At 34.1% G+C, this 27533-nt stretch overlaps 1 protein-coding gene across 1 annotated transcript in view; it reads left to right on the top strand.

Annotated features, from left to right (window-relative positions):
* The window catches only part of SHCBP1L (SHC SH2-domain binding protein 1-like), a 41773-nt gene that overhangs the window by 10998 nt on the left and 3242 nt on the right, over nucleotides 1-27533 (top strand). Inside the window, exons 3-8 of the mRNA XM_008592886.1 lie at nucleotides 1297-1511; nucleotides 2296-2382; nucleotides 2455-2673; nucleotides 16111-16216; nucleotides 25882-26035; nucleotides 27083-27333. Of these exons, the coding sequence (XP_008591108.1) occupies nucleotides 1297-1511; nucleotides 2296-2382; nucleotides 2455-2673; nucleotides 16111-16216; nucleotides 25882-26035; nucleotides 27083-27333 (1032 nt within the window). The remainder of the gene's footprint in view (nucleotides 1-1296; nucleotides 1512-2295; nucleotides 2383-2454; nucleotides 2674-16110; nucleotides 16217-25881; nucleotides 26036-27082; nucleotides 27334-27533) is intronic.

Here is a 27533-nt window from a genome sequence, read left to right as displayed (position 1 = left end):
GGGTTTATGTAATGGAGATGGGGGAAAATGAAAGAGAGAACTAAATTCTTATCTTTCAGAGTGGGAAGACATTATATAATGCCAAAAACTGAAACAAAACAAAACTACAAGTAATGATATAAGCATATTATTTAAAGATAAAGGTGTAAATGTTGAAATAGTCAGCTAAAAGAATTAAAAATGGTTGCCTCTGAGGATCAGGAATTAGTGGTAGAAGACTATCAAGGAATTCTATTTTTTGTAACAAACCTGGTATAGCTATCTCATTCTAAATCCATATGCATGTATAATAAAGATTAAAAATTTAAACTGAAATATTAAAATAAAAGGCTCAATATCAAATTTTATAATTACTTCTTGGAAATATATTTTTGTCTGTCACAAATAGGTGTAGCAGATCATTATTTTCAAACACCCAGTTTTGTTATTCTATTTTTCTAGTTTTTTCTGTCCCATAAATGCTTTGAGGAATAGAATTTATATTAAATTGACTATAAAATTTGTATTTTAAAGTTTGGCTAGTAATTTGAAGGTATTTTATATATTTGAGTGATTGTTGTCATATATATTATAACACTTGTTAATATTTAAAATACGTTTTTTTACCTAACTACCTAACAATAAAGCATTTTATTGAACGTGTACTTGGCATTTTTCAAAATCAATTTTGGAAGTGTTTGTATTAATATTTAATTTTGTGCTAATATTTTAAATTTTGTGTTAATGTAATTTGTTACATTTTAAAAATAGTGAGTACTATGACTCGGGTTCTCAAGCACTGATTTTCAGACAAGACTTGCAGGTATCACTATATTGTGGTGAGATAAGATGCACAAATATAGCATGTTGTTTATGAAGCTAAATCTATTCAATTTAAGGACTTTATTCTTTATGTGCTTTCTACTCTTTCAGCTATTTGAATAGCCTTTCTTTTACAAATGATACGATATAGGTAGCACTTTTTTTTCAACAAACTTTTGTGGCAAAATTAATCCAAAAAGGTTTTTTAAATGTATTGTTCTATGAAATGCAAAAGTCTGGCAACTCAAACTTAGAAATAAATAATGTAGGAGATATTTGTAGTTCCTTCTGTGAAACTTAAAAACTAATGTGTTTAAGAAGTAGGATTTGAAAAACTTCACATTTTATTTAATATTAATCTATAATTATTATATATGTTGCTTGTCAGATATCACAAAAAATTTGAAAGAAGAAACTTTGTAGTTAGTCATATAAGAAAGAAATCCTGTGGTTTACTTACATTTATAATTATATATCTTATAATATTTATCTTAGGTAAATTGTAAACCACGCCAAAACTCATCATCTTGTTTCAAAGTTACTGTTTCTGTTGCTGAGCCTTTTTCTTCTAACATTGCAAATATTCCAAGGGATTTGGTTGATGAGATTTTGGAGGAACTGGAGCACAGTGTGCCTCTCTTGGAAGTGTATCCTGTTGAAGGACAACATACTGATATACGTGATATTGCTCTGGCCTTAGAAGTTGTAAGGTATTAGGGCATTTTATTTCTGAAAGTTAAAATTATATTTAAAAGTTAATGTGTAACTTCTGCTCATAAAAACACTTTATAAATATTTATTTATTTAATTTTACTCACTACTGGATTAAATTTGTCCATTTTTAACTAACTTATTGTATTTGTAACTTTTAATTAAAACGTTTCCTTTCACAAGTATTATTTGTGGGTAATGAAAAGTTTGCCATTTTTTGACCTTGCATTTTACAAAAATTGAATTAAAAAGAGTTCTAGAAATAAGTAACATTAACTTCTGTTCATATTTAAGCATCTTCAATATGTTAAATTTTATTCAGCATTTGAGGTCATTACAAATACTAGATGTCATCTTTCACATTATGATTGCTTCTTATAAATTGATACAGTTTGAGGAAAGCTGTCCATAAACAAAATACAGAATATTTTTTGGCATGTTTTTGTTTTTCTAATGCTACCCACCAATGCAAATTTGGTTATATCTGACTTATTCTTTGTTGAACAAAATTATAGCCAAAATACATGAAATTTAGAACCTGAAATTTATAATCCCACTTCCAGAAACATTATCTGCTTATCTGCAGTTACCTAAAATAGAATCTAGATCATCTAATTTTTAAAGTTTTATTTTTTATTGTTAGTTCATTGAAAGTTCATTTAAAAATATTTTGCTTATGAATTGAGATTCATGTAGAGAATTCTGACACCAGAATATTTTTAAAATTCTAAACATAGTAATGTCTGCTTTTGATTAGTATCATCTTAATTTGGTTTATCTTAGGTTTTTTTATGACTTTCTTTGGAGAGACTGGGATGATGAAGAAAGTTGTGAGAATTATACTGCTCTTATTGAAGAAAGAATTAATTTGTAAGTATAGTTTAGAAAATTATTCAGCACATTATAAAAGGTAAACACTGTAAATATATTGATACTTTTCAGGTGGTGTGATATACAGGATGGAACAATACCTGGTCCTATTGCACAACGTTTTAAAAAAACTTTGGAGAAATATAAAAACAAGCGTGTTGAGCTCATTGAATATCAGAGCAATATTAAAGAAGATCCAACTGCAGCAGAGGCTGTTGAATGCTGGAAAAAATACTATGAGATAGTAATGCTCTGTGGATTATTGAAAATGTGGGAAGATTTACGCCTCCGGTAATAATTTGCTTTATTTTAAATAGAAACAAAAGATTACATGGTCATTCTTTTATTATAGTGCTTAATTTGACATATATGTTGCCCTGATTAAAATAGGTTATAAAATTAGATGTCTAATTTATGAAGTAGGCACAAGGTACAACTACCAGTATTGAAAAATTATTTTTATATTAGCTGAATTCACTGAAATTATTGTTTTTTTGACAAAAAACCCCCTCATAAATCCAGTCCTTTCCTTATATTTCATCTTTACCTTTTTGATTTTGACCAAAGCATTAAGAAAGGAGGAGGTAGACCTCCTCTACATATAATATGTGAAGTGAATATGAGAAAGTTGACTAATTTGGCTGTCTCATAATTTCAGCTTCTCTAACCAACATAGATCGATAATTTGTTTTTGATGATAAATAAAATAATGTAGATTCAACCAGCATCATTCTCCAGAATACTTGAAAAATGTATTAAAACATTTTCCATGTGCAGTGAAGTGAAGAAAGTATATGTTTCTGTCTTTGTTTTATATGTGGGGAAAAAGAATTCTTGCTCACGATCTCAAAATTGATGGAAAATCTTGAATAGAGCCAAAGGATTTCTGATTATTTCCTCCTAAATTGTCTAACCCCTTCTCTTGTGTTCCTCCTTTACTTATTCTTTCTCCTTAGGAATTCTAATCCACTTTTTACTTGTCTAACAATTAACTGTTAGCATAAATCTTTTCTTTTTGTATTTTTTTTTTATTACTAAGAATCCCATTCTAGTGACCTTTTTTTTATTTTATTTTATTTTATTTTTTTTATTAAAGATGACTGGTAAGGGGATCTTAACCCTTGACTTGGTGTTGTCAGCAACACTCTCTCTGAAGTGAGCTAACCGGCCATCCCTATATAGGGATCCAAACCCATGGCTTTGGTGTTATCAGCACCACACTCTCCCAAGTGAGCCACGGTCTGGCCCCTAGTGACCATTTTTGATGTTTTATTGTTATTGGGATTCCGGTAGTAAACTTTGAGATTACTTTGGGAAACCGTTTCAAAAATTCACTTATCTAGGGCCATAATAATCATATACAGTGTATATTGACAAAATAAAAATTTAACGAAAAAAAAAATTCACTTATCTAGAAATCAATAGATTCAACAAGTTGAATTTGAATGCAAGTTATTATTGCTAGACTTTAGATTCTAATGGCGTGGAACAACACAGAGTTCTCTCATCTTAAAAGTTATAATCATAGAGAGTTGAGTTTCAGGAATAGTGGAATGAGTTGATTGGTCAAACCCTTCCTCTAGATAATAACTATAAAATCTGGACAAAATATATTAAACATATCCAACTCTTTGAAAGCACTATAAAGCGACCAGAAGCGGGCAGCAACCAGAAAAGTTTATCCTTGAAATTGATTTATTCTTGGAATGGATAGGAAATTGATTTAATCTTGGAATGGATAGGAAATGGGAACTTGTCGCTTTTTGGCTTAAGGGTGACCTCCAATTCTCATAGCTCTGGCAGCAAAAGACACTGTTTCAAGGTGACTCAGAACAGAGTTCAGGACTGGAAGAATGGCCGGAAATTTAGGGGGGATATCCTGAAAGTAAAAGAGATGCAAAAAGGGTGAGGTCCAAAATTTGAGAATAAACTTTACTCAGATCTTTGGCTGACTACTAAACTATGCTACCATTGGGAGGAGGGAGAGAGGGGAAGAAATCAGAGAACCATGCTAAAAAAGGAACAGTTGGAAGTTGAGAGAACTGAGCAGATATGTCAGCTGCTGCACACCACAGAGAAATAGTTTGTAGTTTGAGACCAGGCAGATTAAATTTCTGCTAGAATATAAAACTAACAATCCTCAGGAGAACATAACACAGTCCAGACTGCTATAATGTATTGCCCCAAATCTACAATTTTCAACTAAAAATTAAGAGACATGCAAAGAAATCAGAACATTAGATCCATACCCAGGAAAAAAGAGAGTTAATAGAAACTGAATCTGGATGGGCCCAGATATTGGATTCATTGAACAAAAACTCCAAGTTCTTTGAACATATTATAAATATATAATATTATAAATATGTTCAAAGAATTAAAGGAGAATATGGTCTTAATGAAAAAACATATAGGGAATCTCAATAGAGAAATGAAAACTTTAAAAGGAACCCAATAGTTCTAGATTCAGCTCTGACAAATAAAGAGCTTGTGAGGCATCACTCCCATCCTTACCACAAGAAAAAAGCTGAACAAACTGAAAATGACTTTATTGGACCCATAAGAGAACTGAGGTCATAGTTTCAAACTGTCACCCTGAAATCTGGAGAGACAGATGAAATCAGAAAGTCACAGCCAATATCTGCTTACCTGGAACAAAATCCACTAAAGCCATAGACAGTAGGAAAGCTTAAATGATAATTTTAATAAAGTGGCAGAGGCCGAGTGTGAACCAGTTAAGAGAGTGAGAAATGTCTGGGGGGCTGCAGTCTTAGGGAAACTCCAGCCCCTTTGTGGGTTTTTACCTCTGGGAACCTCACTAGGTTCTCGGATGAAAAGTCAAGAAAGATCCCATTGTGGCTCTGGCATGGGGAGGTGAAAAATAACCATTGTGAAATACACACAGCACATTCTCCAGAACAAAGGTCTATTCTCTAGGGGAGAAGACTTTATCAGAACCTTACCCGACTTAGAGGAAGGGCTAAGGACTTCAGTCCCCTCTAGCCTTCCTGTCTGGGGAATAGGGGTAGGGGACAGGAGACTAAAAATACACTTGTCTTTCAGGGACATAGTTTCACTAAAAGACTCTAAAAGACTGATATTTAGTTATAATATTACAGAACATGTTCTCTCCACCATGCTTTACAACTACACCAACAGGGCTCCGGTGTAACAACTGGATTATAACTAAAAGAGTGGCAAGACACAGACTCTTGTCTAAAGAGAGTTTTTAAAGAAGCCCAAAGACAAGAGTGGGATAAAAACAAGAAAACTAGAGAAATTAGAAGCTTTTGGCACCTACAGTTACAGCTAACATTAAATACAGCCCAACTCCTGGCCAAATTCATATAAAACCTCACACTAAAGGCCTATTTACCTCTGTCCTATTACCTATACATCATGTCTGGTTTTGAGAAATTATAGGCATTGCTAAAAGGCAAAAAAAAAAAAACCAGTCTGGACAAACGAAGCAGTTATCATAACCAGGCTGAGGCATGATTTTTTTTTCAGACAGAGAATTTAAAATATAATATGTTAAAGGCTCTAATGGAAAAAGTATTAAACATGCAAGAACAGATGGATAATGTAAGCAGAGAGATGGAAACTCCAAGAACAAATTAAAACAAAATGCTTGAAATCAAAAACACTGTCAACAGAAATGAAAAATGCTTTTGATGCGTTCATTAATAGCTGGGACATGATTGAAAAAGAACCAGTGAGCTTGAAGATATGTCAATAGATATGTCTTCCCAAACTGAAATGCACAGAAAAAAGAATGAAAAAACTGAAAACCTCCAGCAACCGTGGTACAGTTTCAGAAGGTGTGACATATTTGTAATTGAAATACCAGAAGAAGAGGAAGGAACAAATGGAGCTGAAAAAATATTTGAGTTATTAATGGTGAGTGTTTTGCAGAATTAAGTACAGACATCAAACTACAGATCCAGAGAGCTCAGAGAACACCAAGCAGGATTAATACCCCCAAAATCTACACCTAGGCATATCATGTTCAAACTGCATAAAGCCACAAATAAAGAAGAAATCTTGAAAGAAGCCCAAGGGGGAGAAAACACCTTATCTATAGGTGAATAAGAATAAGAATTACAGTGGACTTCTCATAAGGAACCATGCAAACAAGATGAGAGTGGAGTGAAATATTCAAAATGTTGAAAGGACCACCAAACTAGCTTCTATATCAGTGAATTTATCCTTCAAAAGTGAAAGAGAAATAAAGACTCATATTAAAAAATAATAATAATAAGGGCCGGCCCGGTGGCGCACTGGATAGTGCGCCGCTTGGGAAGCGCAGCGGCGCTCCTAAATAATAATAATAAAATAAAACTGAGGGAGTTTGTCATCAGTAGACCTTCCCTGCAAGAAATATTAAAGGAAATTCTTCAAGGAAAAAATATGATAAAGATCAGAAACTTGGATCTACATATAGGGAGAAGAGTGTAGGGAAAGGTATAAAGGTTAAATAAATTATTTTATTTTGCTTTTCTTGATGATCTAAATAACTGCTTAAAGTAACAGTAATGATTCATTGGGTGATTATAGACTATAGCATATGAATTAGTGAAATAAATGACAGTACTGTTATAAATGGTGGGAGGATAGAACTCGGAATACTCTTAAGTTACCTGCACTACCTGTGAAATAGTATAGTGTTACTTGAAAGTGGACTTAAATTAGTTAAAAATCTAAACTACAATCTGTAGGGCAAATACCAGGGTTTTTTTTTTTTTAAGTATAATTGATATGTTAAGAGAATTGATAAAGTAGAATAATATAAAATGCTGAATTGAAAAGAGAGGAGGCAAAAAAGAAAAAAAAAGAAACTAGAAGGGGAAGAAAAGGAGGGAAAAAAAGAACAAGTGCAACAAATAGAAAACAATTACAAGTACGGTAAATGTTAATTCAATTTTATCAGTAATCACTTTAAGTGTGAGTGGTCTAAATACAAAAAAGACAGGTATATAAGTGGATTTTTAAAAAGTTATCTTAGAAAATTTGCATATAGTTAGATATTACTTATTGGTTATACTTTAAATAATGGTTACTGTAGTCATTTCATAGTACTTAAGAAATATTACCTGTAGGATTTTGCATACATGAAGTTAATAATACATTTTCAAGCCTAAAACTTTGGAATTTTCAATAATTTTCTTTGGTGTTTGAGAATCATTTTTATCCTCTGTTTACTGCTAAAAAATGCTGTTCATTTGTCTACCTGATTAATTAGTCAAACGTTCTGATAAAGTTACTTAACATTCTTTATGTTCATTTATTTGTTTTATGCCAGAACAGTTCAATTTTATGATGATGTTAATGTTACTTAATATGACTGTAAAGATGTCAGTTTTGTATTTTCATGAATCGTTGAATTATACATTAAAATTGTTGTTATTAAATTTATACACATAAGTGGCTTGAAATTGTGCCTAACACATTGTGTATCCTGAGTATTAACCACTTTGATTCCTTAAATTTTCATCTTTTCATACCAAAACAAAACAGAAAAACAAGACCCAACTATATGTGATCTACAAGAAACCCACTTTAAATATAAAGGCTTGGGTAGATTAAAAGTAAAGGGATGGAGAAAGATACTCAATTCTAATGGTGACTGCTAAAAAGCTGCAGTAGCTATATTAATTTCAGATGAAACAGACTTTCAGAACCAGGAAAATTATAAGGGGTAAATAAGGACATTGCATAATGATAAAGGGTTCAGTTCTCTAAGAAGACATAATCCTTAACCTGTATACTTTCAACAACAGAGCATTAAAATATGTAATATTAGGGCCGGCCCGGTGGCGCACTGCTACAGTGTGCCGCTTGGGAGCACGACGGCGCTCCTGCCGAGGGTTTGGATCCCACGTACAGACCGGCCGCTCACCGGCTGAGCGAGGTGCGGGCGCAGCACCGAGGGTTGCGATCCCGTTGCCGGTCCCGGTCCGGTACGGGCGCGACACTGAGGGTTGCGATCCATTGCTGGACACGAAAAAAGACAAAAAGGAAAAAAAAAAATGTAATATTAAAATATCATCAAGGCCTGATAGAAATGCAAGGAGAAATAGACAAACCCACTGTTGTAGTTGGAGACTTCCACCCTTTTTTCCATAATTGATAGGCCAAGCAGGCATAAACTCAGTAAGGATATAGTTGAACTGAACAATACTGTCAGTCAACTTGATCTCATTGAGTTTTATGGAGTACTCCATTGAACAGCAGGATACACATTCTTCTCAAGCTCACGTGGAACATTCACCAAGAGAGACCATATTCTAGGTCATAAAACATGTCTTGACAAATTTAAAAGAATGGAATGTATATCCTTGGATGATAATGGAACTAAACTAGAAATCAGTAACTGAAAAATAGCTGAAAAATTCCCAAATATTTGGATATTAAACAACACTTCTAAATAACACATATGTCAAAGAAGTCATCTCAAGAAAAATAACTTTAATTTGAACTAAAAACATCAAAATTTGTGGAATTCTGCAAAAACAGTGCTTAGAGGGAAATTAATAGTATTAAATGCATATATTAAAAAAGAAAGATCTGATAACCTAAGCTTCCACTTTAAGAAAGTAGAGAAAGAAGAACAATTTAACCCTAAAGCAAGCAGAAGAAAAGAAATAATAAAAATTAGAACAGAGATCAATGAAATTGAAAATAGGAAAACAAAAGAGAAAAATTGATAAACTAAAGATGGTTCTTTGAAAAGATCAATAAAATAGATAAACCTCTAGACAGACTAACCAAGAAAAAAGAAAACACAAATAAACAACACGAATTAACAATTAAAATGAAAGAAGACCCATCACTACTGATTCCATGGAAATTAAAAGGATAATTAGGGAATATTAATGAACAACTTTATATCAACATATTTGATAACTCAAATTGGATCAATTTCTTGAAAGACAGAAACTACAAAAACTTCATAAAAGGGGAAATAGAAAACCTGAATAGGTCTATGTCTATCAAAGATATTGAGTCAATAATTACCTTCTAGAAAAAAATGTACCAGGCCTCAATACTTTTACTGGGGAATTCAACCAAACATTTAAAGAAGATTCCAATCTTCCTTAAGAATTCTACCAATTCTCCATGAAATCGGAAGAAGAGGGACCACTTTCTAACTGATTCTACAAGGCCAGCATTACTTTAAAATCAAAATCAAAACCAGATAAAGACATTTCAAGAAAGGAAAACTGCAGACCAATAGCTCTCTTGTGATATTGAACATAAACACAAAAATGAACATGAACATAGATGCAAAAATGCTCAATGAAATATATTAGCAAATTGAATCCAACAAATTGTAAAAAGAATTGTACATCATGACCAAGTGGGATTTATTGCAAGTATGCAAGTTCAATTCAACCTTTGAAAATAAATCATTGTGATCCACTACATCAACAGGCTAATGAAGAAAAATTGTGTGATTATATTAACTACGGCAGAAAAAATATTTGACAAACTCCAACACCCATTCTCAGCATAATAGAAATGGAGAAGAGCTTTCTCAGCTTGAAAGAGAATAGCTATAAAAACCAAACACTTTCTCTCTAAAATCTGGAATAAGACAAGGATATCTTCTGTTACTACTCCTATTCAACATCATATTAGAAGTCCTAGATAGTGTAATCAGACAAGAAAAATAAATAAAAGATATACAGATTGGGAAGGATGAAATAAAATGATCTTTGTTTATAGATGACATGATTGTCTATGTAGAAAATCCCATAGAATCAAAAACAAATTAAAATTCCTGGAACTAATAAATGAGTATAGCAAGCTCACAGGATGCAAGGTTAATATTCATCAGTCAATTGCTTCCTTATATACAAGCAATGAACAATTTATTTGAAATTTTAAAAATTATTTATAATAGAACCAAAAATGAAATAGGTATATATCTAAAAAATATTTATGGTGTACACACAATATATATATATATATATATATATACACACACACACACACACATAATATGTATATATATACACACACACACACAAACACACCATATATATATATGCAGAATATATATTTATGTGTGTGTGTGTGTGTGTGTGTATATATCACACACACACACACACACACACACAATATGTATATATATACACACACACAAACACATACACCATATATATATATGCAGAATATATATTTATGTGTGTGTGTGTGTGTGTGTGTATATATATATATATATATATACACACACACACAGAAAACTACAACACTCCAGTGGCAATAAATGGAGAGATAGTCCACATTCAAGGATTAGAAGACAGTATTTTTAAGATGTCAGTTTGGCCCAAATTGATCTATAGGTTCAGTGCAACCCCAGTGAAAATCCTAGCAAACTATTTTGTAGATATTGACAAACTGTTTCTAAAATTCATATGGAAAGTCAAAAAACCTAGAATAGCCAACAAAGAGGGAGGACTCATACTACTACCCAATTTTAAGCCTTTCTGTAAAGCCATAGTAATCAAGAGAGTGTGGTCTTGGTAAAGAATAGATACATAGATCAATGGAACAGAATAGAAAGTTCATATATAGTCCAGAATAGAGAGTCCATAAATAGATCCACACAAATAGTTGACGATCTTTGACAAAGGCACAAAGGAAATTCAATGGAGAAATTATATTCTTTTCAGCAAATAGTGCTGGAATAACTGAACATCCATATTAAAAAGCATGAATGTAGACCTTTCACAAAAATTAACTTGAAGTGGTCCATAGACCTAAACATAAAACTGAAAACTTTAAGACTTGTGGAATAAAATATAAGAGGAAACCTAGGTGACCTTGGGTTTGGCAATGAGTTTTAGATACAACCACAAATGTGTGATCCATGAGAGAAAAAATAAGTTGAACTTTATTGAAATTAGACCTGCTCTGCAAAAGACACTTACCAGAATGAAAAGACAAGCCACGGATTGGGAGAAAATACTTGCAAGACACATATCATATAAAAGTCTTATATCTGAAATATATAAAGGTCTCTTGAAACTCAAGCATAAGAAGACAACACAATTACAAATGGGCAAAAGACTTGAACAGACATTTCACCAAAGGGAGATACATGGGTAGCAAATATGCATTTAAAAAGACGTTCAACCATTTTTCATTAGGGAATTGCAAATTAAAACATTGAGATACCACTACATACTTATTAGAATGGCTGATATCCAAAAAACTGATAAGACCAGTTCTGGTGAGGATATGGAGCAACAGGAACTCTCATTCATTGTTGGTTGAAATGCAAAATGGGTACCACCTCTTTGAACGACTGTTTGGCAGTTTCTTATAAAGCTAAACATAATTTAGCCATAGCACCCAGCAATTTCACTCCTAGTTGGTATTTACCTAACCTGAAAACTTATATTCACATAAAAACCTGCACAGTCCTAAAAAGGATCATAAAGGAATACTATGAACAATTCATGCCAACACATTAGGTAACCCAGATTAAAGAGGCAAATGCCTAGAAAGATAAAATCTACCAAAACCAATTCAAGCAGAATATAAATTCTGAACGGATCTATAACAAGTAAGTTCATTGAATTAGCAAATGGAAAACTACCCACAAAGAAAAGCCAAGAACCAGATGTCTTCTCTGATAAATTCTAATGAAAGTTTAAGGAAGAATTAACACTAGTTCTTCAAAAACTCTTCCAAAAAATAGAAGGAAACACTTTCCCAACTCATTCTACGAGTCTGATATTACTCTGATACCAAAACCAAGGACATCACAAGAAAACTATAATAAATGAATTTAGATGCAAAATTCTCAACAAAATACTAACAAACTGAGTCTGGTAACATAAAAAAGGACAAGACACTATGACCAAGTGGGATTTATCCCAGGAATGCAAAGTTGTTTTCATCATATCGAAGAGATACCTGTACTCCCATGTTTATTGCAGTGCTATTTACAATAGCCAAAAGTTGGAACCAGCTTAAATGCCCATTGATGAGTGAATAAGGAAAATGTGGTATATCTACACAATAGAATATTACTCTGCTGTAAAAAAAAGAATGAAATACTACCATTTGCAGCAACATGGATGGACTCAGAGAAAATTATATTGAGTGATTTTAAGCCAGGCACAGAAAGAGAAATACCACATGTTCTCACTTATATGTGGGAGCTAATAGAAATAAATAAATAAGTATACAAACAAGGTGGGGAGGGGGAAGACATAACAATCAGAATAATTCCTTGAATTTGTTAAGATAAGTGAACAGATATGATGTTGATGGGGTGATGGGGAAAGGGGAGAGGGAGTGGGGGAAAAGGAATTGGTAAAGGGACATGAAAATCAACTATAGTGCATATTGATAAGTTAAAATGCAAAAATGAAAATCAATATAATATGATATTAATAGAATTTTTAAAGTCATGTGATCATCTCAATAGACACAGTAGAAGCATTTGACAATTCAATACCCTTTCATAATAAAAACTTTAAAACACTTGTTATATAAGGGATTTTCCTCAACCTGTTTAATGTCATCTATGAAAAACCCACAACTTCACACTTTGTGGTGGAAGAATGGATGTTTTCCCCCTACAATCAGGAAGAAGACAAGAATGTTCCCTCTTGCCATTTATATTCAAATTGTACTGGAGGTTCTAGCTAGAGCAGTTAGGCGAGAGAAAGAAAAGGCCTCCAGATTGGAAAGGAAAAAGTAAGATTATCTCTACACAGATGACATGATCTTGTATATTAAAAATCCTATAATGAAATGCTACTTGGCAATATAAAGAAACAAATTGCTAATACACACGGTAACGTGGATGGATCTCAAAAATAGGCTGAGTGAAAAAAGCCAGTCCCAAGAGTGTATAGTATATTATTCCACTTTATTTATTTGTTTATTTCTTTTTGGTAGCTGGCTGGTAGACAAGTCCCATTATTCCACTTTAAAATTCCATTTAGAAATTCCAAGAAAGGTGTGGAACAACAGGAACTCTCATTCATTGCTGGTGAAAATGCAAAAGGGTACAGTCACTTTGGAAGACAGGTTGGAAGTTTCTTACAAAACTAAGCATACACTTACCATATGATCCAGCAATCAAATTCCTTGGTATTTACCCACATGAATTGAAAACTTGTGTCCATACAAAACCCCTGCACACTGATGTTTATAACAGCTTTATTCATAATTGCCAAAACTTGGAATCAACCAAGATGTCCCTCAGTAGGTGAATGTGTAAATAAACTGGTATGTCCAGACAATGAAATGTTATTCAGCACTAAAAAAAAAAAAGACCTAGCAAGCCATGAAAAGACATGAAAGAAACTTAAATGCATATTACTAAATGAACAAATTTAATCTGAAAAGGCTACATATACTGTATTTAAGGCTCCAATTATATGATATTCTGGAAAAGACAAAACTATGAAAGCAGTGAAAAGATCGGTGGTTGCCGAGGATTAGGGGAGAGGGAGGGATGAATAGTTGGATCATAGAGGATTTTAAGGGCAGTGAAACTACTCTGTGTGATACTATAATGGTGGCTACATGTCATTATATATTTGTCTAACCCCCGAGAATGGACTGCACCAAGAGTCAACCCTAATGTGAACTAAGGACTTTGGGTGATAGTGATGTGTCAGGGTAGGTTCACCAATTGTAACAAATGTACCACTCTGGTACCGGGGGTCAATAGTGGGGAAGGTTGCGTGTGTATAGGAACAACGGGTGTATGGGAATTCTATGTAACTTTTGCTCAATATTACTGTGAATCTAAAACTGCTCTAAAAAATAAAATCTATTTTTAAAACTTTCAAGAAGGGGAAATCTATAATGACAGAAAGCAGATCAGTGTAAAAAAAAAAAAAGACCTAGCAAGCCATGAAAAGACATGAAAGAAACTTAAATGCATATTACTAAATGAACAAATTTAATCTGAAAAGGCTACATATACTGTATGGCTCCAATTATATGATATTCTGGAAAAGACAAAACTATGAAAGCAGTGAAAAGATCGGTGGTTGCCGAGGATTAGGGGAGAGGGAGGGATGAATAGTTGGATCATAGAGGATTTTAAGGGCAGTGAAACTACTCTGTGTGATACTATAATGGTGGCTACATGTCATTATATATTTGTCTAACCCCCGAGAATGGACTGCACCAAGAGTCAACCCTAATGTGAACTAAGGACTTTGGGTGATAATGATGTGTCAGGGTAGGTTCACCAATTGTAACAAATGTACCACTCTGGTACCGGGGGTCAATAGTGGGGAAGGTTGCGTGTGTATAGGAACAACGGGTGTATGGGAATTCTATGTAACTTTTGCTCAATATTACTGTGAATCTAAAACTGCTCTAAAAAATAAAATCTATTTTAAAAAATTTCAAGAAAGGGAAATCTATAATGACAGAAAGCAGATCAGTGTTTACCTGGGAGTGTGTGTAAAGGATGGCTGCAATGATGCATAAAGAAACTTATCAGTATGATGGAAATGTTCTATATCTTGATTATTGTGGTTTTGAGTTAAATGGGTATAAACCTTTGTGAAATCTCATAGAACAGTTAACTTAAAATGAGTATATTTGATGTAAATTATACCTTAATAAATTCAATTTAAAAAAACTCACTTATATACCTTCGATTTATTACTATGGTTTCCTCAATATTTAGGATGCTTTACTCTTGGAGCAGCTAGTAATTTGGTACATGATGAAAAAATGCATGAGCAGTTCTTTATCTCTCAAGATCAAAACTACTTGCTTAAATGGGTATAAAAATGCTGAGTGGCTTGATTTTTAAATGTCTGAGAAAACTTTGGGAGACACTGCTAATATGTTGAAATTCAAATTTTAATAATTTGCACGGAAAATTCTTAGAAACAATTTCGTGAAATGTTATGCTTTACTAAAATATTTGATAACTGAGATATAAGCTCAAAAATACTGGCACTTAAAGCTGCACCCCCTTAGCATCAAGCAATAATCAAACTGTAGAGAACCCAAAAAATGATACCTAAGGAGATTGTTGGTAAATCTTTATCTACTGGCAAAGGATTGTTGTCCCTTTTGGCTGATAGTAATAATGAAAGACAATAGTTATAGTGAAATTTTTTCTTTGGCTTTGCTTTGGAGACACTTAAATGATTAAGAAATGGGAAACAGGAAATATAAAGAAAAGCAGAAAGAAGAGAAAGAGTGGAATTAATTAGAAATGCTGAGCAGCAAACAATACGAAAACAACTAAGAGAAGCCATAATAGTTCTGCTGCGAGGCTAACAGCCAACTATTCTATGGAAACCATATCCTTTTAAACAAAACAATCTGTGAATTGAACAAGGTATCAAAAATTAGGTATGTCCCAAAACATTTTTATGCCTCAGTATCACAGACATAACCATCTCTGTTTTGTGTGAGTCTACAACTCAGTGGATTATGAAAGTATAATCAGGAAAATTTTCTACAGGAAGGGTGAGGTGGCTGAGGCAATGGTTGTAGTAGGTTGCGTAAAGATTTGCAGGTACAATCCATTACAATAACAAGATTTTAGAGTTTAAAGGTAAAAAGATCTTAATCATTACATCACTCTCAAGTTGCTCATTACTCTCAAGGAGCTTATAATTAATGAAACATTTCTTAAAGATGCTTTGTACCAAGTTTTTATTTACTGGGTAGAAATAGAGTATTTTTCATGTTGATTTAATCAGAAATAAATATTTTTAACTATAGAGTTCATGGACCTTTCTTTCCAAGAATTCTGAGGCGTAGGAAAGGAAAAAGAGACTTTGGAAAGACTATAACACATATTGTAGCAAAAGTGATGACTACTGAAATGGTAAATATACTTTATTCTTATTTGTTCATTTAAGTTTTAGCTGCACATATTCAGAAAAGAAGTTCTTGTCTGATTCATTAATGGCTTATTTTCCCCATTACATCCAGCTCAGCAATTGGCATATAATAGGTACTAAATAAATTAACGTTGACTACAATTTACTGAGTAGTAAGCTTGTTGCCCGGTACTATGCTCATTGCTATTGTGAGGCTGAGACACAGATGTAAAAAAAGATTGCATTCAGGGGAGATACAGCATTGAACGATACCCACGGTCTTGCTTCTTCATACATTCAGCCAATTTTGGAGATGTGAACAAGTAAGCAGACAATTACAATCAAAGCACAAAATAATAAATGCTATGATAAGGGTATGTATAAGGAGCACATAAAATGGCGATATAAGACAGAATTAGGAATCCTGGCAATGCTAGCTAGAAGAAATAACTCAGCCCAAACCTGAAGGATGAATATAAATTTAGCCAGCCCAAGAGCAAAAAGTGTTCTAAGCCAAGGAGTAAATATTTCTATTTCACTGGACCTCTCAGTAGCATTTAACAGCTCTCTCCTTGAAATATTCTCTTCCTTTGTTTTTTACTATACTGGTTTTTATCCTCTCTAGGTGCTTTTTTTCCTCATACCCTCTAAAATCTTGGTACTTGTCTTTTTACTGCTCTATGTTATCTCTAAGTGATTAATCTTCTGCCATAACTTCATTTATATATACTTGTAATCCAAAATGTACAACCACAGCCCAGACTTTTTGTTCTAAGCCCCAAACCTACATGGCCGACTGCCTATTGCTCATCACCACTTGATTGTCTCGCAAGTACTTCAACTCAGATGTCTGCAATTAAATTCATGATCATATTCATTGACTTGCTTATGTTCTATAGTTCTCTGTTTCAGTAAATGGCACAACCATCTACCCGTTGCTAATTACAGTTTTCTGGGAGTTTTTTTCCTCCTAGCCTTCATCACCTTCATACACTCACTTTTCTCCCTTACTTTAACCCCACATCCTTGTGTAAGCCATATTGTTTCTTCCACCTGCTGAGCCACTGCTCTTCAGGTCTGAATTTAAATATTATTTCCACAGAAAAAGGCTTTCTAAACCTCTCAGAACACATTAGACAGCTATATACAATTACAGCACCCTGCACTTTTCACACAAACTTGGAGAATTCTGTCCTATTGAGCCTTTGTTGAAGACTCTGTTAGAAGATAAGTTTTATTCAACCAAGAAATGACTGGGTACACTTCAGCAAAATTACTGATAGTGAGCATTTAATATTTTATTTGCAGATCTAAGACTAAAATGAGGAGACCGTGGTGAGAGAATAAAACCTTCCTTGTAACCATAATTGGAAGCTCTTGGAGGTTGTTTGCCAGCACAGTTTGGGTTCATTAGAAGTAGATGCTGAGATCGAGTTTGGTGTACAGGGTATTTTTTAAGGATTAACACCTGTGGAAGGGAGGGGGCAGGAGCAGGATTGGGCAAAGGAAGAAGTCAGGTTGCAATATAGGCCTGCAAAGCTTTGATCAACACCACGGGGAGCTTTGGAGTGTTTATGGCCCAACAGAGCTGTCCAACGTTGGGCTGGAACGGTCAGGCTTTTACATGCCTGTCTTCATCAGTCAGGGGATGGAACTGCCCCTGGGAGGGCATGTTTTGGGCTGGTGGCTATCTGTAGCTGAGGCAAACCCTGAAGGAGCTGACTGCTGGAGGCTGTCTACCTTAGCTAAGGTCCTTGAAGTGGCATCTGGGTGGCACATCTCCATGTCCATTGTACTTGCTTTTTGTTTGGTAGGAGGCTATGGTTAAAATGATAATTTAGGAAGATGAGTTTCTTCTCACTGCTGTAGACTTGTTACTTTGTGGCTACCGAGTATCTTTTGAACATCCTCTTCACAATTTGGATTGTTCTGTACATTGTGAATCCTGGCTCCCTGAAAGAGAATACAAAACGAAAACATAAGAACCCACCAGACTGTATAACCCAGCTGCTCTTGCTGTTAGGGTGCAGACACGTGACTTAAGTTCTGCTGGTTTGAGTGAGATTCCTTAAGAAGACTTGGGTTTGCGTGTGAAATGTGAAAAAAACAGGCAAGGCTTGTAGTGTGGTGTTCGTGATTTCAGAGGCAGCTTCCTGGTCATCGCAGAGCTGGGGTGGCTCTAGTGATGATGACAGTAGCTGCTCCCTTCCCAGACCAGTGTGATTCAGCCCATATCCTGGGGCTGGTATAACCTAGTACTCTGCTGCAATAAATGACTTTAAAACACGTGGAATCATTCTGGATTTGGCAATTAAGAATCTTGATACATTCATAGGATGGGTTGTTGGGGAAAAAGAGTCAGAGATTAATTAGAAGGTGAAGTCTTGAATTAGAATGGACTCAGTAAAACGTAAAAATGGATTTAAGGAGAATATAAAAGAAGGAATGAATCACATTTAATGATGGTTAGAGTAAAGAAATGAAGGAAAATGTCATGTAGCATTACCTCTGAAGATTGGGTTTGGGTGTGACGTAAGAATGGGTATTGAATGTTTAGGTGTGTGTAAATGATAGGAATGCACACATACTTTTAAATTTATACCTGTAGTGGATTGAATTATGTCCCCCCCAAACTCACTGAAGCTTGAATTGTGTCTCCCAGGTTTTACGTGTTAGAAACTTGGTCCCCACTGTGACTGTTATGGTAAATGAAAGCCTATTATGGTAAGTGAAAGGTGGAGCCTTGAAGAGGTGATTGGATTGTAGGACCATAGTGTAGTGAATGGATTAAAAATGGTGGTCAGGGTAATGGTTCTGAGGGCTTTCAAAGAAGAGAGTCTGACTTCTGCTCTGTCTGCTCTCTGTGCTTCCACCACATTGTAATGTGAGACCCCTGGGTCACTGTCGCCACCACCAGATGGACTTTGGACTTCCCAGCCTCAGAAACTGTAAGCAATAAATTTCGTTTTCTTTATAAATCACCCAGTTCCAAGTATTTTGTTGTAAGCAATGGAAACAAACTAATACAAATGCCCAGAACATAATAAATGCTCAATTAAGAGTTGACCACTTGTTCCAGTTCCTGAACTAAAGTTAAACATTAGTAATTCTCCCAGATTTAGAGAAACAGTGGTATCTCCACTGTTGATCACAGGCCTCTCTGCTGCTCCTTCTTTCAGTCTAGAGGCAGTATAGTATGGTGGTGGAGAACATAGACTTGGAAACCTGGGTTTGATTCACAGTTTTGCTTCTTAAGATTTGTATGAGATTAAATAAATTACATGGTTTCTCTTATTTCCTCATCTGAAAAAGAGTAATGAAGTCTATTCCATAGGGTGTTAGGCTTAAGTAAAATAATTTATATAAATCTTTTAGCAAAATGCCTAGCACTTACATACATATCAATTGCTATTGTGATTTCTATTACGCTATTCATGTCCAAATAATGAAGCCATTATTGTCAGATTTTCCCTCTAGTGCTACAAAAGGTGATAACCATGTCTGAAAATATACCCAGTACAAAGAATTTAACTAATTTCCTTCCAGTCATATTACTCTGATAGGGACACGTATCCTTCCTAGTGCCTTAAACTGGATCCTGTTCAGATATAACAAGTTAGTACAAGTTTGATGTGCTGTTAGGTTTGGTTTGCTAAAATTTATTGAGGACTTTTGCATTAAGATTTTTGCATTAGGTAGTCATAAGAAATATTAGTCTATAGTTTTCTTCCAGTGTCTTTGTCTAGCTTTATTATCAGAGAATGCTGGCCTCACAGAATGAGTTAGAAAGTGTTCTCTCTCTCTTGGGCCGGCCCAGTGGCGCACTGGATGGTGCGCCGCTTGGGAAGCGCGGCGGCGCTCCCGTCCGAGGGTTCGGATCCCACGTATAGACCGGTTCCCGCTCACTGGCTGAGCGAGGCGCGGGAGCAGCACCGAGGCTTGCGATCCCGTTGCCGGTCCCCGGTCCGGTACGGGGGCAACACTGAGGGTTGCGATCCGTTGCCGGACACGGAAAAAAGACAAAAGACAAAGGACCAAACATAATCCAATTTGAGTTTTAAGAAAACCACTTTAGTGGCACTTGTTATTTGCCTGTTCAGATTTTCTATTTCTTCTTGAATCCATTGTAGTAATTTGCTTGTTTTTAGGAATTTGTATACCTAATCCTTATTGGTGTGAGATCAGTGTATTTGTTGGTGTACAATTGTTCATAGTATACTCTCACAATCTTTTTTATTTCTTTAAAGTCAGTAGTAATGTCCATACTTTTATTTCTGATTTTAGTTATTTGTACCTTCTTTTTTTAGTTTAGCTTGTTTTGTAAATTTTGTTGATCTTTTCAAAGAAGCAACTTTTGATTTCATTAGTTCTATTGTTTTTCTATTCTCTGTTTTATTGATGTCTTCTGTAATCTTTATTATTTCCTTTCTTTTGCTGGCTTTGGGTTTAGTTTGCTCTTCTTTTTCCAATCCTTAAGATGTAAAGTTGGGTTGTTGATTTGAGATCTTTCTTTTTTAATGTATTTACCGCTATAAATTTTCCACTCAGCTCTGCTTCTGCTGCATCCCATAAGTTTTGATTTGTTGTGTCTTTATTTTCATTCATCTCAAAGTATTTTCTAATTTTCCTAGTGTTTCCATCTTTGATTAATTGGTTGTTTAAGAGTATGTTGTTTAATTTCTACATATTCCTGAATTTTCCAGTCTTCTTGTTGTTACTGATTTCTACTTTATTTTAACCATGGTCAGAGATGATCTATGTATTGAGACTTGTTTTGTGACCCAACATATGGTGTATCCTGTGGTATGTTCCATGTGCATTTCAGAAAAATGTGTATTCTTTTGTGTTGGGTGTGAGAGTCTACGTGTGTGTTAAGTCTAGCTTGATTATAGTTTTCTGTTTTCTAATTGATCTAGATGTTGTAGTTATTATTGAAAGTGTGGTATAGAAGTCTTCAACTATTATTGTGGATTGTCTACTTCTCTCTTCAATTCTGTCAATGTTTACTTCATATATTTTGGGACTGTCTTCTTGATGAATTAATTCTTTTGTCAATCTATTATGTCCTTCTTTGTCTCTAACAACAATTTTTGATTAAAGTTTATTTTGTCTAATATTAATATAGGCATCTCAGCTCTCTTTTGATTACCATTTGTGTGGAATATCTTTTTCTATCATTTCACTATTAACCTATATGTGTGTTTGGATCTAAAATGAATCTCTTGTAACATCATATAGCTAAATTTTTTCTCTTTATCCTTTCTATCAGTCTCTATTTTTTAATTGGTGATATTGATCCATTTACATTTAGACTGATTACTGATAAGGGGAAGTACTTCTGCCATTTTGCTATTTGTTTTCTACAATATCATTTTTTTGTTATTCAACTCCTTCAATACTGTCTTCTTTTGTGATTTTTTTTCCTGGTGTACCATTTTGATTTGTTCCTTATTTCCTTTTGTGTATATTATTTAGTTATATTCTTGTTGGTTAGCAAGGGGATTATAATTCACATTCTAAATTTATAATAATCTAGTTTGAATTGATACCAACTTAGCTTCAATAGCATATAAAAACTCTGCTCCTGCACAGCTCTGTCTCCCCTTTATGTTGTTATTGTCACAAATTACATCTTTATACATTGTCTGCCCATTAACATGTATTTATAATTATTGTTTTATGCATTGTTCTTTTAAATCATACAGTAAACTAAAAGAGGAGTTACAAACCAAGAATACAATAATACTGTCTTTATATTCACCCATGTAGATACCTTTATCAGAATTCTTTATTTCTTTATATGGCTTTGAGTTACTGTCTATTATTCATTTCATTTCAGTATGAAGGACTCCCTTACAAGAAATGCTTATCTGGGAATGTCTGTTTCTTTTTCATTTTTAAAGGATTGTTTTGCTGGATTTCTAATTCTTGGTTGACAGTTTTTCCCCCCAGCACTTTATATCATCTCACTGCTTTCTGGCTTCCATGGTGTCTGATGGGAAATCAGCTATTAATATTATTAAGGCTTCCTCATATGTAATGAATTGCTTTTCTCTTGCTGCTTATAAGATTCTTTGTCTTTGGCTTACTTTAATTGTAATGTACCTTGGTGTGTTATTTATTTGTGTTTATCCTACTTGGAGCCCATTGAGCTTCTTGGATATGTAGATTTATGCCTTTCACAAAATTTGGGAAGATTTTAGTCATTATTTTTTCAAATATTCTTTCTGTCCCTTTTTCTCTTTCCTCTCCTTCTGAGACTCCCATAATATTCATATGTATACTGGTATGCTTGATAGTGTTCCACTGGTCCCTTTGTCTCTGCTCATGCCTTTATGCCCTTTTCTTTCTGCTCCACAGGCTGGATAATTTCTAATGTCATCCTACTATCAAGATTGCTGATTCTTTCTTTAGCCAGCTAAAATCTGCTGCTGAACCTCTACATTTTATCTACCATATTTTTCAGCTACAGAATTTCTGTTTGTTTCCTTTTTATCTCTTTAATTATATTCTCTATTTGTTCATACATTGTTCTCTTGGTTTCCTCTAGTTCTTTGTCCATGGTTGCCTTTAGCTCTTTGAGCATATTTAGGACATTGATTTCACATTTTGTCTGGTAAGTCCAAAGTCTTGTCTGGGCTTCCTCAGGGATAGTTTCTGACAATTTCTTTTTTTTTTTTTTTTTCTCCCTTTGAATAGTATAGGTCACTGTTTCCTGTTTTTTAAAAAATATCTTGTAATTTTTGGGCCGGCCCGTGGCTCACTCGGGAGAGTGCAGTGCTGATAACACCAAGGCCCCAGGTTCGGATCCCATAATAGGGATGGCTGGTTCACTCACTGGCTGAGCGTGGTGCTGACAACACCAAGCCAAGGGTTAAGATCCCCTTACCGGTCATCTTTGAAAAAAAAAAAAAAATTTTTGTAATTTTTTATTGAGAACTGGACATTTTGGATATTAAAATGTGTAGAAATCAGATAGTACCCTTCTCAGGGTTTGTATTGGTTGTTGGAGACTAAATTTGTTTGTTTGTTTAATGACTTTTTAAAACTACTTTTGCAAAGGCTGTATTCCTTTTTTGCATGGCAACTTAAGTCTCTGTCACATTATCTCTGTTATATTATCTCAGAGTGACCTGATAGAGATTTTCCTAAATGCCTGCAGCTAAAAATAAAAAAAAGCTCTCCTAGTCTTTTCAGACTGGCTGAGCTGAGGCACTCTAAAGCTAAGCCAGGGTGCCTAAAAGTCTGCTTTGGCTTTTGCCTCCTGCTTGTGCAGGGCCCAAAGATCAGCCACAGGTACAAGCCTACGGTCCCCTCAGATCTCTTCTGAGCATTTGACCAGCCCTGGGCATGTGCATTTCACTACAGATTCCCCTGTATAGGAAGTAGTCTTTTCAAGCCCTTATTCCTCCAAGAATATTCCTTCCCAGTCTCCTCCTTTGAGGGCTTTTTGCTTGCCTCTTTCTCTATCCCTTTTCCCAGGCGACTATAGGAAGTATATGTCTTTAAATGTTCTCATCGGATGCTGCCTACAAAGCTGGTTCAGCCTGAGGGAGTGAAACAAAGGTCAGTTTCTTTGTCAGTTCTTCAGGGAACTGTCAGTATGCACAACCACAGTATTTAGAGAAAAAGATCCGTGTTGCACCCGACCTTATCCTCTGCAAGCACCAGCAAGCCACACCAAGAGTGCAGGCTGCCGTCCCCACTGCTGCTACTGAGGTAGGAAGTGGAGGATGGTAGACAGGTGAGAAAAAAATGCCACAGTGCTTTCTTACTGACTTTTAGCAGCCTCTTTATTAAGCACTCCCTTCATTGCTGTGTTTGATTAGATTCCAGAGTTCTAAAGAGTTGAACTCTGTGTTTGCAAAGTTAACATTTGCTTCAGTGGAAGCAATTCTTGGAGCTCTCTTTACCATTTCTGTGACCTCACCTCTTTCTTATATTTTTAACCTCTCCTCTTTATTCTTGAATATATGAGACATATTCAATTCTATTTTAAATAACAAAACAATATCTGCCTTAAATACCACACCTCTATATCTTCCCTTGCAGAGCAAAACTACTTGAAATATTTATCTGCACTTATCTCCTTTTCTTTCACATTCATGTGTCTGCTCACTGTGATCTAGCTTCTGCCTCTAGAATACACCTGAAAATGCTGTTGTGGTCCAGTGGGCCTTCCTGGGGCCAAATGCGGTAGGCGTTGTCTGAGGATTACCATTTTATTTAATATTTTGAGACAAATAATACATTGAGACATATTCAGTTGGTTTGCTGACTTAGTAAAGATTAGAAGTTTCACATATACCTGGAAAAAATGTTCAGTCTCGCTTATCAAAGGAATGTAAATGGAAACAAGGCACGGTGAAGATTTTTTGTTTATCGAAGTGGAAAATTTTTTAAAAAAATTTTAAATGCCCTGTATTGATGAGTTTGTAGCAAATGAACATTCTCAAACCAATTTTTAATTGATTAAACTTTTCTGGAAAGCAATTTGGCAATGTGTATCCAAGAGGCTTAAAATGTTTATACCTTTTGATTCAGTAATTCCCTATCTATTAATTTATCCTAAAGAAATAACTAGAAGTATGCATAAGGATTTATTTTTTGTAGTATTTTCCTAATATTGAAAAATTGTAAACAATCTAAATAAGAGTAAGAAAATCATGATATAAATTCTGATACATCTATATAATTATGTAATCATTAAAAATTAGGCTTTGAAAAAATACTTAAAGACATGGGGAAATGTAATATAATGTAATTAAAAAATAAGAATTCAAAACTATATCCAGTTTATGATATGATATATTGGTATATGAATAAATGAATATATGTGTGGGAAAAATAATAGAAGGAAATATCTATGTAAACAAAGGTTTTATTTAAGTAAAAATTTACAAGTTAATTTTTCCTTTCTTTCTTGTTAAACTTGCTTTCATTTTCTATGTTTTTAAATAACAAACAAGCACCACTTTTATAATAAAAAAAAGATTTATGAATGATAATGCCATTTCCATTGGAATAACAGAAGAATAGGCTTTTTTTTCAGAATATATTTTTAGTTTCCAAATTTATGCCTAAAGCTCTTCACTCTTCAGGCCACTGATAATGAAATTGTCTCATCTTTTCTACTCCCAGTGCAAATTCTTGATACTTTTTATTTTTAGCTCCAGAATCTTTAATATATAATATTTTACTGATTTACAAAATTTGTGGGTCAGTTTGAGTTAAAGAAAACAAATAGTACATAGGAAAAAGCGTGAGATCTGGTGTCATACAGATGTGGACCTAAAGCTCGGCTCCATTACTCCTCATTCTGTGTCCTTGGGTGACCCTTTTAATCTCCGTGAGCTTCAATTTCCTTAGGCTTATAGCAGGGATAAATGATGACTTATCTCGAAGAACTGTTGTGAGGCTTAGTAGGTAATATGTAAAGTTCAAAATATGATTTCTGGCAAATGGCTCATACCTAGTATTTAATAACTATAAAATTATTAGTGATTGTAAAGAAAATTTCATTTTATCATTTTTTGAATTGATGGACTGATACGTTAAGCATTTAATGAACAAATACTGTATAGGTAAGGCTTTGGGGAAAAGCACTGATTAAAATGATATGTTTCAGTTTAACTTATTGTTGAAGGTGCACTATTTTATTTCTTCTTAGGTAAAGGATTTATCTTCAGACACACTTCTCCAACAGCATGATGATTTGGATTTGGCTTTGGATAGTTGTTACAGTGGAGATACAGTAGTTATTTTTCCAGGAGAATATCAAGCTGCAAATCTTGCTTTACTGACTGATGACATCATTATAAAGGGTTAGCAGGGCATTTGTAGTTTTTTACAGCAATGTATATTGGACTAATTTTGTATTATAAACATGCTTAATGGAATTATTTGAAATTAGAAGAGTTTATATTTCATGAAAATCCCTTATGTGCTTTTTACCTGTTAAGTAAGATGTGTTTATATTTTCTATCGGCTCCATCTGTATTTTTACCAAAACTACTTTTTTCTTATCTATTTCCACTGTTCTTTATATCACTTTAGTAAGAAAACCCGGTGTAAGGTTATATTAACAGCATTTCTTCAAAAGGGCTAATTTACTTGCTAACTTAGAAAAGCAGCATTTACTAAATTTCTTTTACGATCTTAACATATTTAGTAACTCTAATTCTACCCTTTTAACTTTGAAGTAAGGATATTCCCATTGTCTAGCGAAAAGAGCAGTTGACTTAAACTTTACCTATCTATTGGAAAATCAAGCAAAATGTTCACTATATTTTGATTATTTTAATAAGTAGTATTTTGCTGAACTATATGGGTAATAAGGATCATATAAGTAATTCCAAAAATCTGTAGCCTTCTTTGAGAATCCAACCCCTTATTTTTGGGTGTGTTGTTAAGTTACAATAATTGCTTTGACTACTATAGAGCAAAATTAGGGGTATGATTACTTAATCTAAGTTAATTCAAAAGTCTCTGCCAGTCTTTTCTAGTTATAGTAATTAATTACAGTTTTGAAACCAGGTTAGGGTATGGTGTACTTTTTGTATCTTACACATTTTGTACGTGACTGCTGACTGTAAGATTTGGGGAAATATATAGCAGAATGAGTATGTTGAATAAATACCAAAGGTACATTTAGATTGATTATAAACCCACATTTTTCCATCATGGCATCAAAATATGGACAAAAAATTACATTACAGTTAAGCATCTACTTAGTTAACAATGGGATAAGTATGTAACTTGTTTAAAATATTTGAAAGGAAAACAGTAACAGCAAGTATTATTGAATGAATAAAGGGCTTTAAAGCTGGGGATTACTGACTTAATTATGTATTTTTGTCTCTATGAATCAGGAATTGGAAAGAGAGAGGAAATTATGATTACTTCTGAACCTTCTCATGACAGTTTTGTTGTGTCCAGAGCTGACAATGTAAAACTAATGCATCTGTCTTTGATACAACAAGGGACGGTTGATGGTATCGTGGTAGTGGAATCTGGTCACATGACTCTAGAAAACTGTATATTAAAATGTGAAGGAACAGGAGTGTGTGTTCTCACAGGGGCCGCTCTGACAATTACAGACAGTGAAATAACTGGTGCCCAGGTATTTCATTCTATAAAAAGTACAGCTTTATACTTTAAGTGATCTTAATATGCAAAGTGTTACAATTTCTTCATCTTTGAAAGGAATTATAATAAAACTTAGAAACTGGTAGAAATCAACGAAACGAGGATAAGTACAGCATGTCATAGTACACTTAGGAAAAGAGAACTGCCTAAGTCCAAAGTAAGGAATCATTACCT

This window comes from Galeopterus variegatus, unplaced genomic scaffold (genome assembly GCF_000696425.1).
Source record: "Galeopterus variegatus unplaced genomic scaffold, G_variegatus-3.0.2 Scaffold8434, whole genome shotgun sequence".
Lineage (NCBI taxonomy): Eukaryota > Metazoa > Chordata > Mammalia > Dermoptera > Cynocephalidae > Galeopterus > Galeopterus variegatus.
Note: the sequence above shows the minus strand (reverse complement) of the source record. Positions and strands in the feature narration are given on the sequence as shown.